Raw genomic sequence first — 19,438 nt, 5'->3', positions numbered from 1 at the left:
TTCTGCTTTAGTTCAGTCAAGTTGAAAAAGCCAAAGTAATAAACACTTTTAAAGCGTTCAATGAGCCGAGGCAAACGAGGCAGTAAAAAACAAAAATATATATTGAAACTGGCCCACACTTTGTGGCCAGAACAATAAGCTATGGCAACGGTATGGCCCATATTCATGCCACAATATGCCACGCTTCTCCTCTGGGTATCGCAGTGTCAAGTGCAACACCAAAATGTCCCACATTGCCATTGTTGATCAAAAAAATAGAAATGAAAAAAGAAAAGAATGGAAATGAAAATGAAAATGCTGTTACTGACACAAAAAAGCGCGAAAATGCCTTTCACTATGTAGAAGGAATTGGCCAGTACCACAACCAAAATGGTCTAACCGGTATTATGTTGGAGACTTTCGAACAGAAACAAAAAACAAAGCCCAAATGAATATAAGCCATTTATGAATTTAACGTGTGTATATAAGGTGGATGGAGGAGAGTATGGTGAGGGGAAGAGGACAGTAAACGTAAAGCATTAAAAAAATAACAAATTTTCGTTAGTCAAGTTAGAGTAAAGACCATTTGATACCCTCTATATGATATGAAAAAAGAAGGGAAGTAATGTTATGTTGCAAGTTTGGTTTTGTTTACAGGCAAAGATGTTGCCAAGCACTGATGTTGACAGGCAAGGAAAGTGTTGCAAGAGAGAACCATGTCGCAATTCCAAATTACTAGGTTCTAAAATTGCTAAACATTCAATGTTGCCAATCAGTAGGTAAAACTATTGCTTTATACTTATTCCTATCTTTTTATCTCTTTATCATAGTTGTGTTTAAAGATACATGCTCTTGATTTCTGAATTATCCTTTTTCTATATCAATTTTCTCTACCAATCCATTACTTCACCCATGACCTTGTAAGGAAATTGTAAGAGGGTTCCCTTTGCTAGAGTGACTCTTAAAGATATTCGTTTTAGCTATTTGTCAGACCAATATTTTGGATCAAAATATACTCGGTTCTTAACAAGGAAGATAGTTATCTTTTAAGATAGTCTTATCTTTCATTGATAGTTAAAATACTAGCAGCAAGAATGTCAAAACATTTGAACTACAACTGAGTCAACTTCTAACTTTCAACTACTCTGGAACAGTCCGATTCCAGATGGAATGAAATTGTAAACTCTTGCCCCCAAACTATGCAATAAACACAACAAGAATTTAACTTTAGAAATCTATGAAGAACTTTGGGAATATTCTGTGCATACTTTTTGGAGCAAGTTTTCCAGTATTTGTAGTAAAAGACTAAACTTTGTCCACATTGTTAATGCTGATCAAAGACATCTGCCGAGAAGATGTTGTTGTTGGTCGAAATCATAAGAAGAAGAACGATCAAAAATTGACTTATAGAAAACCTAATGTAATATTTTAAGGATCCTAGTATACCTCTTTGCAGCCCTTTTTCTAGGTTTCATATACAAATGTATATGCATACAGAAAAAAAAAAAAAAAACACAAAAAGAAATAACCAAATTTCGCAAGCCAAGCACAAAAACACACACAAAGGGAATATATAGTAAGAGGAGAAAAAAAAAGGGAAGGGCAACTTGAATGGAAACGGAAAAGGGGATGGATAAATGTGCCAAAGGGAATTGGAAGGGGAGCGTCACAAAAATTGTGCATATGTGGCAGAAATTGAAGCGCAAGCCGTGAAACAGAAATTTAAATTAAATTTTTGATTGTAGGTTTTCATCAGACCCATAGTCAGACCCTCCGACTCCGATACCAACTCAGACACGACCAGACCAGTTGCAGAGCTGCTCTACACGATGTTGTATATTCAAATGAAAGAAAACATAAACAATCCGTGGTCCTTTAACGATAGTCCTTGCTGAAAAACTTGGAACAAGCGTAGCGAGATGTAAACACACACAAAAAGAATATCATCAAGTTTATGCCAAGTTGATTACCCAAAAGTTCTCTCTACATGATGGGGAATCCATGCGATGTGTCTATCTAGATGCCTTTATCATTTTCACTCCATAGAACTCAAGTCAAAAGTGATAAATGACTAAATTACAATCATAAAGTTTATTAATGTGATTTCTATGGGATAAAAATGACTTAAGTACAAAGGTTTCTTCAGTTTTATGGCTTTGGAAGTTTGTTCCCTCTTGAACAAAATCGATTGCAGATTTTAAAAATCCTCAGAAACTCAAACGCTAGACTAGTCATGAAACCCCAGAGAACGTTCAGCGAAAACCCCAATGTTCGTACTCTTAATGAGAGAGTAAAGTGGGGAGAGTGGCCCTACCACCGACGATGTTAATGGTTGTATTGTTAGTATTGGAACTTTAAACCTTGGACTACATGTAAATGAACAAATAAACTTTCCAAATATATTTATAGACGGAATTTTCCTTTGTAGCTTTCAAGTTCAACATGCCTTGTTCGGTTTCAGGATTTCAAACTCTAAACTTTATTCTGTAAAATTTCCAAAATTACAATTGAAATTAGAATTGCAACACTAATCAATCTTGGTTTAAACTTCAAATCTTAAACATATTCAAGACTAAAACTTCTAGCTGCAAATTTCAAGCATTTGCCCTTCGATCTACCATATTGACTCAATTGAAAGTAGAATTTATCGAACATTATATGGCCAATTTTTCTATTTCATTTCAAATGCCCTTTAATTTTTGAAAAACATAAATTCATGCAGCGCATAAACATCGTAGGCCAAAAGAAGAAAATAATAAAATATTTCACATTCGGAGGAGTATATTAGGGAAAGTTACAATTGAGTTAGGCCATGGAGCTTGAAGCAAATAAAACTGCTTGCGGTGTCGTCAGCGAACCGTCAGGGTTCCCACCATGAAATGAAGACGCTGGCTAAGAAGTGTGGTTGTGTGTGTGTGGACCTTGAGAGGGCAATGAGGGGGGAGACGGAGAAATGTGTGGTTGTAGGTGGCAACATTCTAGCCGCAGCACATGTACATGTGTATGGCCTGCAGCTGTTGGAAGCCAGGCCAAGTGCTTGGGTCTTAGCTCAATGCTTTCGACTTGCGCGATGGGCCATTTTTTATGCCTCACCACACACACCCTGAAACAAACACACACCCACACACACATCTGCCTAGCTGAGTTGTCAGCACGTGTAGACATCGTCAAAAAAACGAATTTCTGCGATTTTGTATTTTGCATACGCGTCGCTAAAGCGCTCGTCCTTACCTACTCTTCCCCTTCCCTTCTCTTCCCTTCCCTTTCCTTACCTTGGTCTGGTCTGTACTTTTAAGGCAATTACCTGAATTGCGGCCTCGGCTTCGACTCAAGTGATTAAGTGCTTTAAATTTATTTTTAGTGCCCAAATTCAAGTAAAGAAAACAAGTAGCGGATTTATTATTTAACCGAATCACATTTTTTGCATAACAATAACTTGGAAATTTTAAGTCCTTATTCCAACTTTGCCTGGAGTAATTTGTCGTTCAATATATGTCTTCCACCCAGCATTTGAGAGATTGTGTGATAAGACTATCTGGAACCCCTTGGGTGATTAAAATAGTTTTATTTTGAAAAAGAGTCGCTATGCATATAAAGTTGACTCTTAAACGGGTCGGAAACGATTCGAAGTGTGCCTTTAGTTTCTAGAATATGGTACATAATATGGTTCTATGAAACTAGTTGATTATGAGTAAGAAAATAAGTCATAAGGAAGTCAAAACTGTTCAAATAAAGGGATTACTTGCAGCAGACCAAGAGGAGTCAAGGCTCCCAAGCCTAATACCATTCTCCTTCCTACAAAGGAGTTATTCATGATTAAAGTAAGGGGAAAGTTCGTTTGTGATCAGAAATTCTATATTCTATTATTTTCATTCAAGTGCTTTGACAATTCTTTTGGTAAGGATTAATCTATCGTTAGCATTCATTAAGCACTTCCTGAGATTTCCTCAACCATTGACTATATTCAACTAGCATTCGAAAGATTCTTTTGTAAGAAACTATTTTGATGAGTCCTTTTAGGACTTTTTGATGATCAAAATATGCGCGATTAAGAGAAGACTAAAAATATGACTCATTTGTGACCCGAAACTGATTAAAACAAAGTATCATATGCGATACTTCAAAAAGCGTCGACGAATGCAACATTTATGATCATTTTAATAAGCAAGAAGAATCAAAAGAGACTCTAATATGAATGAGCCAACTTTGACTAGCTTCTTATCAATACTCACTCACAATACTTTCTTTTCTATACAAAAATATTTTCAACAATATGAAACAAAAAATTCCCTTTTTAGTGCTTTTAATTGATCAAATTAATTCACTTTAACTAAGACAGCTTGGCATTTCAGAGTCCTTGGTGAGTCCGCCACTGGTCGTGAACCTTGTCATAGCTTTTCATTTAACCTCAATGTGACATATTGAGCCTACCATAGAGATACTTTGATTGTCCCCTCGTTTGTCCTCGTTTTGCCTGGCTGTCTGAGTCAACGTCAATGACTTCTGTCTGCGGCTGCTTTCTTTTTCGCCAAGTGTCGGCCATTAAAGCTTTAAATAATGTAATGAAACTTTTCTTGTTGTTGTTGGTGTTGGTGTTTTTCATATTTTTTTTATTATTTGGTTTTTAGCTGGCGGGCAACTTTGCACTTAATTTGAATGACTTTTGCGGCAGGCAACTAAAAAACATGGAAAAAAATTTCATCAAAAGGCTGCCAGGCAAACAATTCAATTATTGGCATGGCCCAACATTTGGCCGGCGCTTTGACTACTGGCGTCCCTTAATGATTCAACAACTTTTTCCTTTAAATTAATTATGTTTTTCAGGAAGCATGAGCAACGGACCACGACGAGAGCGAGAGCCAGGAGAGAGTCGGGATCAGGTCCCTTATTAACTAGCTATTTATACTTGTAATTGAAAACTTTCCTTTCGCTGGTTCGCTTGTTCGCTGCTCACTGGTTCATAATTTCTATTTTCATATGGAGAGCTGGAGAGAACGGGCATAACTTTTTAATGAGATAATATCCCGATGGCCAAAACGCCATTACGGCTAATTAGAAGGTCAAGCTGCATAATTAATACACGTGCTCGTCAAAGATGAAATCAAAAGAAAAACCTTTTTTTTTCTTCTTTTTTGCTTTTTGGTTGTCCATTTGTATTTCGCATTCTTCTACTCATAATAAAAATAAGTAAAGGGAATATTCTTCTCTCTCTCTCTCACTCTTCTAAAAAAGGATTTTTTGTTTCATGTTGTTGTTGTTGTTGTTGCTGTTAGATTTACTTTTGTTTCTTTTGTCGCCTGATGAATAATGAAAAAGAATTTGTCTTTGCTTTGACTATGCTTTACTCTCTCTCTCTCTCTTTCGCCATTCGGTTTTCCTTTTTGGTTTGCTTTGTTTTTACTTGTCTACCGAAATTCTAACAATTAATTAGGCCATGTTAATTGCATTCAATTAGACAAATTGGCAACAATTTGTCATTGTAACAAATTTCGCTTTTTCTTTCATTATTTAATTGGAATTGGAATTTTTCTGTTTGCCTGAAATTGGCATTTAAAATGAATAAATTAATAAATATATAAATGATTAAATAAAGCAGGTGCTCATAATACATTGCATTAATTACATGAGTGTGGATTAATTAAATGTCAGTACTTACTGCGACTGGACGATGCACTGACATAGGCCGAAGAGCGACGCTTGAAACCGCTGGGCGCTGCCTCGCCGGCGGCTCCATTTCCGCTGCTACTGCTGGCTGGCAGGAAACGGGAGAGGGAAAGCAGGGTCTTGAACAATTCGGTAACATTGGTGTCCTCTTTGGCCGAGCACTCTAAAACTTTGGCCCTGCAAAAGAGTATTGAAACAAGCGGTGGTTATATAATAGTTAAGGCAGAAGGCAAACAGCTTAAAGCGAATTTAAAACAAAAAAGTATTGCCTACATTGCAGCGCCCATGACGCATCAGAAATCACACACCTAACGGACAGAAGCAAACGCCACAACCGCCAAACAAACATTTTACAACAGCCAAAAGGACAAAGAAAGAATCCTGCCACATTTTGCTCAATTTATAACACGGCTTTTGTGTGTCGCAACAAAATGGTGAATAATGCCTGCAACACACACACACACACTCACACAAACAACGCCACAAGCGCAACAACAGAAACAACAACAGCAACCACTAAACTGAAGCTCGAGGGCGATAACGACCAGCGATAGGCGGGGGAGAAAGTGCCAGAGAGGTAGAGGGCGAGGGAGATTGTCTAGGGAACTGGCAAAATGCTGCTAATGGCTAAATTAAGCATGTCATGCATTGCTCTCAGAGTTTGTGGCTATGAAGCCGATTGGTGGCCAGAGTTGCGGCAATCGTTAACAACAAGGACAAACGAGCCGCATCGCAGCAAGCTTTGCTGCTTTAGGTTGCTTGCTGCAATGCAGGAAACTTTACACAGACTCTGCTTTGGGTCATAATGCAATATATTAGACAGACAGACGATAATTCTATACTACCTAATGACAATATTCAATTTTGCTAAACTTTGTTACTTAAACGTGGAAAATATACTTACTTATATGAAGTCAACTGAAGTTTATCAAACAACTATCTATAAACATTGTAACTTTATTTTTGATCAATCCAAAATGTTAGAAAAAATATCTAAATTTCGTTTCCTATTTCTACATAGTTACTTGACCCAATTAAAATTATAAATGAAATGTTAAATGAAATATCCATACTTACAAAGCTAATCAATAGAGAACCACAATTTGGTTTTAGTTCAATTTAGTTTCTTTTAAAATATGTCCTTGAACAATAAGCCAGGGCAAACTGCATATGGGTTTAGACAAGTCCTAGGGCGGCAGATTTAGTGAAGTTAAGAACATCTTGGCCCCATTCTTTACTAATTACTTCATCCACCACAAATGACTCTCTCATTCCAAGTTTAGTTTTCAGAATTGAATGACTTCAGAAATTGCCATAAAATTTCAAACACATTCTGGGCTGATTCTCCCTATTATGTAATGATAATCTAAATTGAACACCAAGAAATATATAATACATATGGGACTGTGAAAATTGATTTAAGTCAAAAGTCTTAGTAAAGTGTAGTTAGATTAATAGATTACAACCATGTATGTATCTTCCGAACTGATAGTAATAATACTAAAATTTATCAAAAGCCATTTTTAAACCATTTTTCAAAGAACTTCAATCTGTTTAAGCTATGAAGCCAATGATTCTTTTCCTATTCCTTTCAAATATTATCCCTTTTTGCGATCAGTTAAACCGTCTCTGTTATAAATGTGGTTTTAAGTTTCGGAGTTAACAACTAAATCAATCGACATGTCTTAATTTAAATAAATAAAATAGAATAAATAAAGGAATTTTCTGAATTTTATGTTTCATTTTATGAACTAGAAGAACTGCCTCAAATTAACCATATCCAATCCTGTCCACGGTCTCAAGATAAAGCTGACACCTTTATGCGGAAGTTATGTATATCTTCCAAAGTTGAACCTAAAGTCCCTTTGGATGAACGTCTCTAATTTACTTACTGACTCTCTTGTTGAGTTCTGCTGACTTTATTGTTATCTGAGTTTCCTTATTAGTTAATATAGATGACTATAGATAAAAGTTTGTGATGATCAAAGCATCTCCGACTAAGTTTACCATTGACAGAGCTTAGCTTTTACCTACTAACGATTCATTCAATGTAATTCAAGTATTGTCTTGATCCAAAAGCTAATCTATATCATTGCCTCTAAAGTTTCGAACCATTTATTATAAAATTAAAACAAATTTCTATGCCTTATTTTAATAAGAATCTTGAAAATTCGTTTTAGAAATTTCCAAAAAAAAAAGGTAAACCTTAAAATGTTTTGTAGAACTTTATTTATTTTGCAATTAAGCTTAACTGATGTCACTTTATTTATTTATTTAAAATTTATGGCCGCATAAAGTGCAGCCTGGGCTTATAAATCCTTACAGAGTGTTCGTATGTACATAAATATGTGTATTTAATTTTGTTAAAATATAATTTTAATATTACTATCAATAACATTTACACTTGAATTACTATTATCATTATTTTGCTCATATATTGCCATTATAATTATGCAATTGTGTAATTTTACAAAAATTATAAATAAATATTTACATTAACATTAAATCCAAGCGGAATTAATTATGTCCTGTTTTTGCATAAATATAATAAAGAGAAGGCATAATTTATTTGATTAAATTTGTTTAAAGCATTTATTAACTTGAATGTTTACTCAGCCTGATAAATGCACTTGAATTTACCCCTACACACACACACAGAAACACACACCGCAGACAGAAGACAGACTGACTGACAGACAGACAGAAAAGTAGCAGAAAGCAAATTGCAACGCTTGATGTAAGTTTTTTGTGTGTGTGTGGCCCACAAAACACAGCCACAAAATTCGTTGAGTGAGGCAAGTAAAAACTTTCGTACAAAGTTGCCACCTCATAACAGAAAGGTGTGTGTGTGTGTGTGTGTGTGTGTGAGTGTGTGGGGGGTGGGAAAGAGATAAAGTTCAAGGTGCGCCCAAAACCCGAAAACCGCACCATCAATCTGCGTAAATGTTTAATCCAACAGAGATTTCTATACAAAAATATATATGTATATATGTGTGGATATGTGGCAGAGCCAACTGTCCTGCGTCCTGTTTTGGTTGTCCCTTACCACCCATTCCACTCAACCATTCTGCGGTTGGGCGCGCTTTTTACGTTCTCAATGTCTGTTGCCTGTTTTTATATTTTTTAAATAAGTTTACGCACGCCTGCTTAAACAGCAACACGAGCGAGGCCGGGACACGCCTCCTTGGAAATTATGGCAAAGTGTGATGGGGCCAACCGACCGACCCTACGGTCTTTTGCCTGAAAGCACGTCGTATGTGATTGTAAGTGATTTTTATGAGGCCGCAATTATAACAGGACCCAGGTACATATGTAGGTATCAAGCCAGGTAAATACATACGTGAGTGTAACTAAGTAAAAGCATAAGCATAACAGTAGAGAAGGGGAGCGGAGCCGTAGAAGAGGCATCGGAAGTTGAAAAAAAGCAAATTGGCACGCAAGAAATGCATTAAAATTGTTTATACATAGAACAACCAAAAAAAAAAAAAAAAAACCAAAAGGAAAAATTGAGTTCATTCAGGTCAGTGGGCATATTTGAAACTTTTTACACAAATTTCAGGTATTTTAGCAATCATAAAATCAATATCTTAAAGCAAAAAGTTTAAACGGAGAACCACAATCATTAAAAGTTAAATTACAAAAATTGCATAGCAATAATTGTCAGGACCTTGGCAAGTGTATAAAGAGTGAGGCCGTCGAGGTAAAATACCAATCAAAGGAGCAAAACAACCAAACAATATTAGGTTGATTAAGAAAGGGAAACCTACAAAATGGCTATACAATGAAAATTCAATAGGCCACAACAAAAACAGCTAGAGAAAACTTTGACATAGCCAGGTGCAGGTTGACCCTTCTGTGGTTGAGATTTGCATTGAAAATGCTGCACAATGTCCTTTACTTTATTTTAAGTGTTGAGCATGTTTTGAGCTTAAAAAGTCGACTTAATGACTATAAGGATAAACCTCTTGTCTACCATACAATGAGACTTGCAACTTCCTAGAATGATATATACCAAATTTTAAATACTTTGATCATCTTAGATGATCGATTGCGATCGATTTATATTGACCAGAATTTCGAAGAAATTTTATTATTTTTAATGGTCTCTTCTGCGTATCTGATTACTGAGCTGCTTGTAAGTAATGAGGTGAGTAACTGATCAAATTTTTACCTGTAAAAAACGGCCTTGGCCATACAAAAGGAAGCCAAGTTGAAATAAAGATTGATTTATGAAAATGGAATCAAAGTTATGTAAAAAGGGACTTAAGTGATTACATCAACATTCTCTTAGATTATATACAAAAAAACAAAGTGCATTCATTTAGAGAAGTGTTCTAGAAGTGTCCATAAATTCGTCACAAAGATTAGGAAGTAGAAAGGAGAGTTTCAAATGTTTAATCAGCCATCAAATTTCGTATTTCCTGACCCTATTCTGACGTTGTACAGAACAGAATTGCTATTGTTGCAATTTCAGAGGCCTTTTTATTGTCCACTGTCTTGTAAGAACTATGGAGAAATCTTTTTAAGATATTTCTCGCAATGTAAAACTCTTTCAAGGAAGTTTTTTGAAGCAATTGGTAATATTTTAATGGTCGTTTGATGTGGAACTTGCGAACTGATCTTTTGAACTGAGATCTCTGCTAGGCCCAAAGCTTTTCTCATCTCATGGTATAAAGATTTTCGGCTTTTGTTTACTTTACAAATTAAACGCCTTTGTTAAATCAAATAAACATAAAATATCTTTAAACGACTTGCAATCATTATTAAACAGTTGAAGGACCTCATTTCATATGCTATTCGGGTTTCTCTCACCAACACACTCATAGTTTGCAAATGCAGGCTGGCATCATTCCAACATCGGAACACTTAAGAGCTTAGCCCAGGCCAAATGCTATTTAGTATTCAAAATTCATATACAGACATGAGAGTGAAAGTGCATTGAACGTCCTTGACTTTCACAGCTCAATATCAAGTGGTTGTTAAATGCTTGAATAATATATGTGAAAGGGGTTAAATTACTACCTGATGAATTGCCTCATGTAATCTGAACTTCTCATTGGAAAAATCAGTAAAAATGAGCGTGAAAGAGACGGAGAGAGTAGGATGTCTACGGCTTTCGAAAAATTTCCCGGCAATTGCCGCCTTTTTTTTCCTTTTTCCCCGGCTAACAAATGACATTTAATGAGCGGCAGCAACTGCTCCTTGACAATGACAATGGCACTGATTTTCAACCCTGACTGAGGCTGAGGTCCTTTTGACACTGGCAACTCCTTTTCACTGGCACGAAAGTCACGGCTTTTTGTCGCTTAATTTCATTTCTGTTGCATTTAATTGCATTTCTGAGATGGCGTACACTTTTCAGCTGACTCACATTTATTTGGGGCTTGGGGTTTTCCGAGCCGAATAAGAGGGGTAATATATGTATGTATGTATGTAGGTATATAACAATTTATGGGGCACAATTTTAATTTCATTTTGTTGTTTGGCTGGTCTTTCTGTGGTTTCTGCTAATTGCTATCGTCTGGTGCTGTGTGTACCCACGGATACTTTGGAGCAATTTCATTTCGTTTTATGTTTTATGTCTTGTTTTTTTTTTTTTCTCCGTTGTTTAATTAAAGTTTTGTACTCACCTTAAACGCGGCAGTTCGCAGAAAACCCAATCAGTCACTTCTTCCTGTTTGACCTCTCTGTGGGTGGTGGCTAAGTCGGCTTTGTTGCCAGCGATGACAATGGGAATGTCCTGTGTGAAAAGAACCCAGAAAAAAAGAGAAAAAAAGAAATTCAAACGTTGAAAACAGTATTAGCAGGAAAAACCCGCAGCAGTGGCAGTGGCAGTGGCAGAAACCTTGCCAAAACCGCAGACAATGGAAGTAAAAGCAAAAGTGCGCTATAATTGACACTCATATACAATAGCGAAGCGAAACAGGACGAAAGGTTAGCAAACAACAACAAGAGATTTGGTGGAAATGCTTGTAGAAAAGCCAACAAAAAAGTCAAGTTAAAGAAAAAGAAAAGGAAAACGAAAACGAAAGGAAAAGTGCACGTAACTTGGAACAGGCCTAAGCTCAAAGGAATGATGTTTTAATTGCTTACGTTGGTGCTACTCCCTACACAAAGTCACACACACGCACTCACACATAGAGAAACCACGCTTAAACACCCACATGGCGTATGAGTGATTTGCGGGTTATGGTCGTGCGAGTTTCTGCTTGGCTACGCTAATTACAATTATCCCCTGGACAATCACAAGCTTACCTGAAAATCACCACGCTGTTCACGTATCTCCTCAAAGCATTGCTTTACACACTGAAAACTTGGCGCCGATGTTGCCGCATATACCAGCATGAAGGCATGTGCCGTGGCAATGGAGAGGCGTCGCATGGCGGGGAATTGCATATCACCGGATGTGTCCAAAATGTCCACCTGCAAGTGTAACCATTAAATATGCAATTGCTCATTGAACTGACGAATATAATGAATGCATTATGGTTGCTAATTAAAAAAAAAAAAAGAGGAGAAATTAAAATGCCAACATCAAAATGAAAACTGGGTCAAAACCAAAAAACAACAACAAGGGTTATTCCCTTGTAAATGAATTAAATTTATTAAATTTCCATGTTTTGTTTTTTAAACATCAAAGGATATTTAAAGCCAATTAAAGGTTGGGTGACATCCAAACGAATATTTTAAGTGTGGTTTGAAAGCATTCATTAATCTGATAACTGACAAAATTATATTTGTTTCTTCCTATGTTGATAATATTCCAATTATTCGGAAACTCTTTTCTCACATATAAAATTTGTTTTTGCTTGTAAGGATGAGAAAACTATCTTTAGATATTTATTAGTTCATTAGTTATATGCTTCAGAAATATTATCTGAGAAGTATACCCATATGGATAATATGAATATGGATAATTTCTGACCTTCGATCTCCGTTAAGCCAAAGCAATGTTTCCTAGGAATTTCTATAAGTCTAATCAAAACTTTTCTCCCAAATGATCAGACTAAATCTTATATATTAACTGATTAAATCAGGCTGAATCTTTTATATTAACACAGTGTGACTAAATTGCCAAAATGATGACAAATTGATTTCAAATCTGGTTAATTGCCTTGTGAGAATGTGTTGAAACTATGGCAAACTGAAAATCCTGAAAAGTATACGGCCTTAACTCAATTTTTAAGAAGTTTATGTTAAATTGCAGTTAAATATTGTGAATCGGAGATCAAATTTTATTCATTTGAAGAAATATCAACCTACCAAACACTGTATATTCTTTTTGCATCATAATAACTTGATTTTTGGATTGCTGCTCGAATTAGGCAATTATTTTTTACGGTATACATTGTTACTATATATTATATATTGAATCATAAATTAGACAGATTTGCTGCTATTGATCATGAAAAAGATCCAATTTTTTGGAAATCGAGAGAGCAAAATTGGTCCAAGTTCGATTTTTCTAGCATTTGGGCTTTAAACTTCCGAAGAGATACACATATGGGCTTTATGATTTGTGGCCTGTGCAATTTTTTGAAACTTTGTTGAAATCAATGGCATAAAAGTTTTGTTCGGTAATACATATGACAACTTTTATGCAAAATTTACTAAATGAATGTTGTTTGAAACCATAATAATAAGTAGTGCTGCAGATCGATTTGTGGGACTCTAAATAGGGTCAAGACATAAAGTTTGGTCGTGTCTTTTTCCTTTTTAACAATCAATTTTGTATAGGATTACCTTATAACCTTAGATAAGGTTTTGTAATGCGTATGTAAATGTATTATATTATCCTATTATGCTCTGGTTGCAGAATAATAAGAATCATGATGATGCAAAAATCACAATGCTGATGTCTTGCGATATGTATTGTCTAACAATGTATTAACCCACTTGAAAGACTAAAACTTCATATTACATATTTACATATTTCTAGTGCTTTAAATAGTTTATGCTAAAGCAATGTAAATTTACAAGAAACAATTGAAAAACTACCTAAAATGATTTTCTAGTACTCTTAATTAGTTTTCGTCTTGTTTTCATTGAAACATTTGCAACCACAGCATAAAAGTCTTTAGGAAATGCAAAATGCATTTTATATAACAAAATAAATACCTATCCATATATGTATGTACATATATAGATATATTCTCAATACAAGCAATCAGATTTCAATTGGTTTTCATGGTCAATTAAGCAGAATTCTGTGAGTTAAAACAACAGAATGATTGATTCTTGAGCTTAATTAAATTTTTGTGGGAAATAACAAATCGTGCTTAATAATAACTTAGAGTGGAAATGGTTGGTCAGCCAATTTCCATTTAGAAGTATTTTGTGAAAGGATAAAGAGTTTAGCCAAGTGCAATTGGCAAAAAAAAATATATATATATATATAGAGACAACCAACAGAAAACTCGTTTCAAATTGCCATTTAATATTTTTGACCAATTTTTGTTTGTTAGAGGTTTTTAAATTGAATAGCACTTTAGGAGGATTTATCGAATGGCAAGGACCCCGTTGCGTGGTGGCTTGTGGGTTGGCTGATTGTCGCGTTCAATGCTCACTTGATGCCCCACTAATCCCCAGTGTCAGGCATCTGTTATGTATATCGCAGCATGTTTTATACCCCAAATGCCACTCATGCCTCCGCCCACTCGCTCTTCATCCACCCAGGCTCTAAAAAGCCGCAATGTCAACGGCAACTGCCAAAGCCAAACGTTTAGCGGTGTCTCTACTTGAATTCAGATTCAGATTTGGATTCATAGCCATAGCCACATTCAGGTTCTTGGTCCTTGGTCTATCCATTGTCTGTGTTTGTGTATCTGTAAAAGTTTTTTTTTCTGTTTTTTTGGGTTTTTGCCAATTTCTGTTTTGTTTTGGGTTTTTTTTTGGCTGTTCATTGTGCTGCAAATTTGTAACGCATTGTTGCTGGGCGATGAGTGAATGAGTTTATTAAACGCGTCCTACAAAATGAGAAAATGCCTATTTTCCATGGCATTGTTGGCAGCCCTGTAGAGAACAGCCCACTTCCTCCCTCCCTCTACAATCTCCAGTCCTCTCATTTATCCTGCTGGGTCAACATAAAATTGCTTTTAAAGCGTCTAAAATTGCTTAGGTTCCATATAATGCTTATAGCAACGGGTGGCCTGGCCAAGCAATCAGCTAAAAACTCCAACCATGTCAAATTGATTTTGAATGCACAAATTTAAGATTCAAGTCCAGCGTAAAGTATTAGATTTTTGTCCTTCATGACGAAATGTTAAAATCAAATTAATTAAAATGAAATTTTCAGTCAACTAACGATGTCGATGATGATGATGATGATGATGCCATTGCCCCCCCCTCCTTAGTTTTATCTCTACATCTGCCTTTCCTTGCAGTTTTAGTCATCATGAATTTTTGCCACCATAGCAACATCGTCACCCACAATGTCCTGGCTTCCGCCTCTTACTTCCTCCGGCCCTATTCTCAGTGCCTTCAGCATACCTATTAATCAACTTTCTGGTTCAACTTTTGTGATGTTCTGTATATCCTTGTGTTGATGTTTGGTGTTGGAGTTCTTCGTGTTACTGCTGGAGGTGGCGGGGTGTTGATGTCGAGTTTAAGGCAAGTTTGAACAGCAAATAATCAGCTCATATACTGCAGGAAAAAAGAGATGGCTGTGAACGATGTGCCATCAGAGCTTGGCAAGTTTGCCATGACATGACAACATGGTCCTCAAAACAATGCAAAGATAATGCAAAGTGATGTCAAACACAAATTGTAAAAATATGGTCACATTTTGGCTTGAAATTCCATTCAATCTTAAATGAGTTTTCTCAAATTGCTTTCTTTTGTTTCGAATTTTCGGATGAAAACAAGAAACAATTGCTTTTTCCTTTCAAAACATCATAGTTTAAGTGGTTATTATTTAAGCATTGAGCTTTGAATACTTGGGGGAAAATTAAAATTTTACTAAGGTTAGCCAGTTATTTTTAGTTTAACTCTGAGATTTACTATATTAATGTCCTTACCAACATCGGCGTCTTTGTTTTAACAATTTCTATTTCAAATACCAAATATTTCTTCTAAGAAACATTATGGTGGTTCAGTTTTGCAATATGTTGAATATAATATCTACACCTAGTTGAAGACTGCAAAATTTTTAAGGGCTGTACAACACTAAAAACTAGCCAAAAATAGCTAAAAATGTTAAACATGAACTGTTACGACATTCAAGTGAAATGCTCGTTGGGAATTCATCCAGCTGAAACGAATTTCGTTCATTCGGAAAGTAAAACAAAAATAAACCACTGATTAATTGTTTTTATATAAACTCTTAAAACTGTTTAAAATATGCATAAAAGTAACTAATTTAGTTGGCGTTCAAAGGAACAGCTGAATGTTTTTCTAAGTAACCTAAAAGGTTGGATTAGCATCGCAATGTTTTATATTATTCTATAAGATATTTGAAATGTTTCAAAAAACTTTTTGGTTTTTTTTTTTTTTTAAAGTCAGCGTCACCATTCTGTCAACGAATTTCCTTTAAAATCTCTGATATGATCTGTTTGATTAACCTTATAGTTAAGACCTTATAGGTCTTTCAGTGATACTTTACATTACACAAAGATTGACAAAAGCAAAAACCGGCTTTTGATTGTTATTGTATTATTAGCGTCCTTGTGAATTTCTCTAATTTCTAAATTTTGGTGTCATTTGGCTCTTTTCTAATTCACCATTTTGGAAGAATCACAAAAACGAATGAAATAAAACACAAAATTCTTTTAGCTGGTGTGAACAAACAGCTGAAATTTATGACAGCGACTTGTTACAAGGCATAATAACTTTTGCATGTGTGTGTGGGTGTTATTAATTTAGCCATTTTGTGTTTGGTTTTGGGCCATCTCTATCGATTCGCTTATCCATTTATACAGTTGATGTTCAAAGGAGCAGGAGGAGGAGGAGCAGCTCTCACTCTCTGCCTATCTCTCTGATACATGCATGTAAGTGTCTCAAATTTTCCAAGTTGTTTCCGCTGTTTTGAGTGCGTGTAAATTTGATTAATGAGCTACGCTGCCATTATGGCTCCTCCTCTGTCTGTCTGTCTATCTTTCTATCTGTATTCAACTCAAACTATGTAGCCTTAACCCATGCTCTGCCTTAGTAGCCTTTAAGCAGCATTTAAATTAGCAAAATGTTCCATCATAGATGTTTATATATTTGTATTCATCATATTGCAAATAGGCAAAATGGTAATGTGACCGCAAGGCAGTCTGAGAACAGCTTAGCTGTCCTTTCACATACACGAGTCCTTAAGATGTGTGTTTGTATGTACGTACTTGTGTCTAGGCAACTGAGATCTCATTTTGTTCAATTGCCATGGGAAAGTAATGGTTGCCGAGTGCGGGTTGTGGTGGATTATTGAGAGGGGCGAGGTGCGTTGCAGGAGTTACACGTGTTTGGTGGCTTAACATATTCACTTGGAAATTGGCAATTGGGAAATGTAAGCTAAAGGCCTCAACTGTGCCAATTAGCTGGTCTTAATTAATGCCATTTGACCGCAACTGAGTACGCACACTATTCAGATTTAATTAATGAGGACCACTTGAAAATTTAAGTGAAACGAGAGTTTACATTGTGTAAATTGTCCAATGCAAACACTTGAGTGCACTCTTGAGTCCTTCCTTTACTTAAGTGCTGACAATAAATTTTCTAGTTGTTGCACGAAAGTTGCAACCTTCTTGTACATACATATATACTTAGGAAGAGGCAAGTGCCTCACCTTGTATGTATTTACTTGGCCCTTCTTGTTGTTGTTTTGGTTGAACTTACCTTTAGTGTGACACCGCCCAGGTCATATTCGCGATTGTAAAGATCCTCGACAGTGGCACGATATTTGTCCGTGTAGGTTTTGAATAGAAAACGTTTCACAATGGAACTTTTGCCCACACCAGCCCCGCCCAAAAGGACGAGTCTTATGCGTTCCAGGTCAGCCATTTTCCAAGTGTAAATGTTTTTTGTTGCCGCTTTGCTGTTCTTTCTAAATCGTTTGTCGTTAAATAAAGTGCTCGACTTGGGGGCTATTGTTATATGGAGTATGGTATTTTCCTTTCTTTTTTGCTACTTCTTCTTGTCGTTTACTCTCTCAATTGTGAATTGTTGTGGGATTTATTTCTTGTTGCTTATATTTCGGCATTATAAACACACGCACATGCACTTATAAATTTGTTTGATTTCCGCTTTCAATTTTGTTGTATTAGCAACACTTTCATCTCTTTCCCCTTGACATCATCAACATCTTCATCATCATCATCATCATAATCATCATCCTGGCCGTTAGATATAATACATAAATGATGTAAAGCCCGAATTTCCGGTTTCCGCTCGGCAGTTCAACCCAAACTTGATGACATAGAGACAGGAAGGGAGAGGTCTGTAATGAGAGTAAGAGCATTAAATCTTTAAAAAGTCCTTTAATAGATATTGTCTTTATTTCATTTCAAAGTTCTTCTTAAGTCTGTTGTTAAATTTTGCAACATAATTGGCCATTTAATTGGCTTTGCCATTATAAAACATTTGTAGACGGAATAATAATTTGCAAAAAGTTTGCCAACTTTCTGACATTTGTTTATGATGCATTTGGCCTTTGATGGTACAAATTTTGGACTCACACAAATTGTTTCTGCTTGAACTGAAAAGTATCTGGAAGTTGCAGCTGCTGCCACATGCCATGGCGATTGTGTATCTCTATATCTGTATCTCTCTGCATGCATTCGGTAAATTGTATCTGCAACTGTATGTAATCATAATCTGCTCACGTGTTTGCCACACAAATCAGATACAAAGTCCTTGCCGACTGTGAGTCAAGCATCCACTCCATGCAATCCAAATAAAGGGAACCAAGCAGGCAGCAAGCAGAAACGTATTGCAAATTGCAAATAAACCTTGCAAAGGTTTCCCTCTGCCAAAAGCAAACGTTGTGCGGAAGGAAGGAAAGGGGTTATTCCACCCACTTAAGTTGACTCCATGCCATTCCTTGTTGTAATGTTCATGCTAAGTGCAGGCAGCCAATTCAATTTGCCCAACATTTCTGCAGTTCTTAAAGCAATGTATATCATTTGCACCTGCCTCTACACCTGCAGTGCTCTCCAAAAGGAAAGACTGACCCTTTCTGCTCTCTAATTGCAAGTTGATATAATTAAGTTTGCTGGCTAAATGCAATTTATTGCAATCACTGCCTAAGATTGAGCATAGTCTGGCCGAACCATAGTAGAACATTTTTGCCAGTCAACAGATAATAACGAAACAATTTCCCAGCAGTATCGGTCGAAGTACCAGCTGCTGGCACCTGGCACAATGAAAATGAGTTAAGAGCACAAGGTGTTAATTACCTTAAGGACCATAAATTTCAACACTCGAAATTGACAAAATGCCTTTGCAAACATTAGACTCTTTCTCTTCAATTGAAGGATGAGAGAATGGCCCACTATGATGGTCATTCGAACGCATTTCAGACCAAAAAGGGTATCATTAGCTGATAAATACTGTAAGTAAATGTTGTCAGTTGATTAGAATTCAGTGTTATTTTATAACTTGGCTTGAATTAGATAATTGATGAATTGGCTTATACATCATACATTTAAGGCTTCTTCTCGCATTAGTCAATGTCTTTCGTTAGATCAATAAATTATTTAAAGCAAATGTCTGAACATTGGCATAGTAAATTGAAAGCCTTCAAATTTTAAGTACATTAGCACAAGCTTTGTTAAATAGTGAAAAAATCAAAGTAAAAGGAATTATAAGACTCCTCATA

General features: G+C 35.9%; 1 protein-coding gene across 1 annotated transcript in view; it reads right to left on the bottom strand.

Moving 5' to 3' along the window:
• Positions 1-19,438, bottom strand: part of LOC137577382 (GTP-binding protein Di-Ras2) — a 44,037-nt gene that overhangs the window by 2,875 nt on the left and 21,724 nt on the right. The window contains exons 2-5 of the mRNA XM_068290821.1: positions 17,458-18,058; positions 11,899-12,066; positions 11,274-11,383; positions 5,636-5,820 (exon numbers count right to left, since the gene is read on the bottom strand). Coding sequence (XP_068146922.1) covers positions 5,636-5,820; positions 11,274-11,383; positions 11,899-12,066; positions 17,458-17,622 — 628 coding nt within the window. The 5' untranslated portion in view covers positions 17,623-18,058. The remainder of the gene's footprint in view (positions 1-5,635; positions 5,821-11,273; positions 11,384-11,898; positions 12,067-17,457; positions 18,059-19,438) is intronic.

Source organism: Drosophila tropicalis, unplaced genomic scaffold (assembly GCF_018151085.1).
Source record: "Drosophila tropicalis isolate 14030-0801.00 unplaced genomic scaffold, ASM1815108v1 contig_593, whole genome shotgun sequence".
NCBI classification, from domain to species: domain Eukaryota; kingdom Metazoa; phylum Arthropoda; class Insecta; order Diptera; family Drosophilidae; genus Drosophila; species Drosophila tropicalis.
This window is presented reverse-complemented; position numbering and strand designations above follow the sequence as displayed.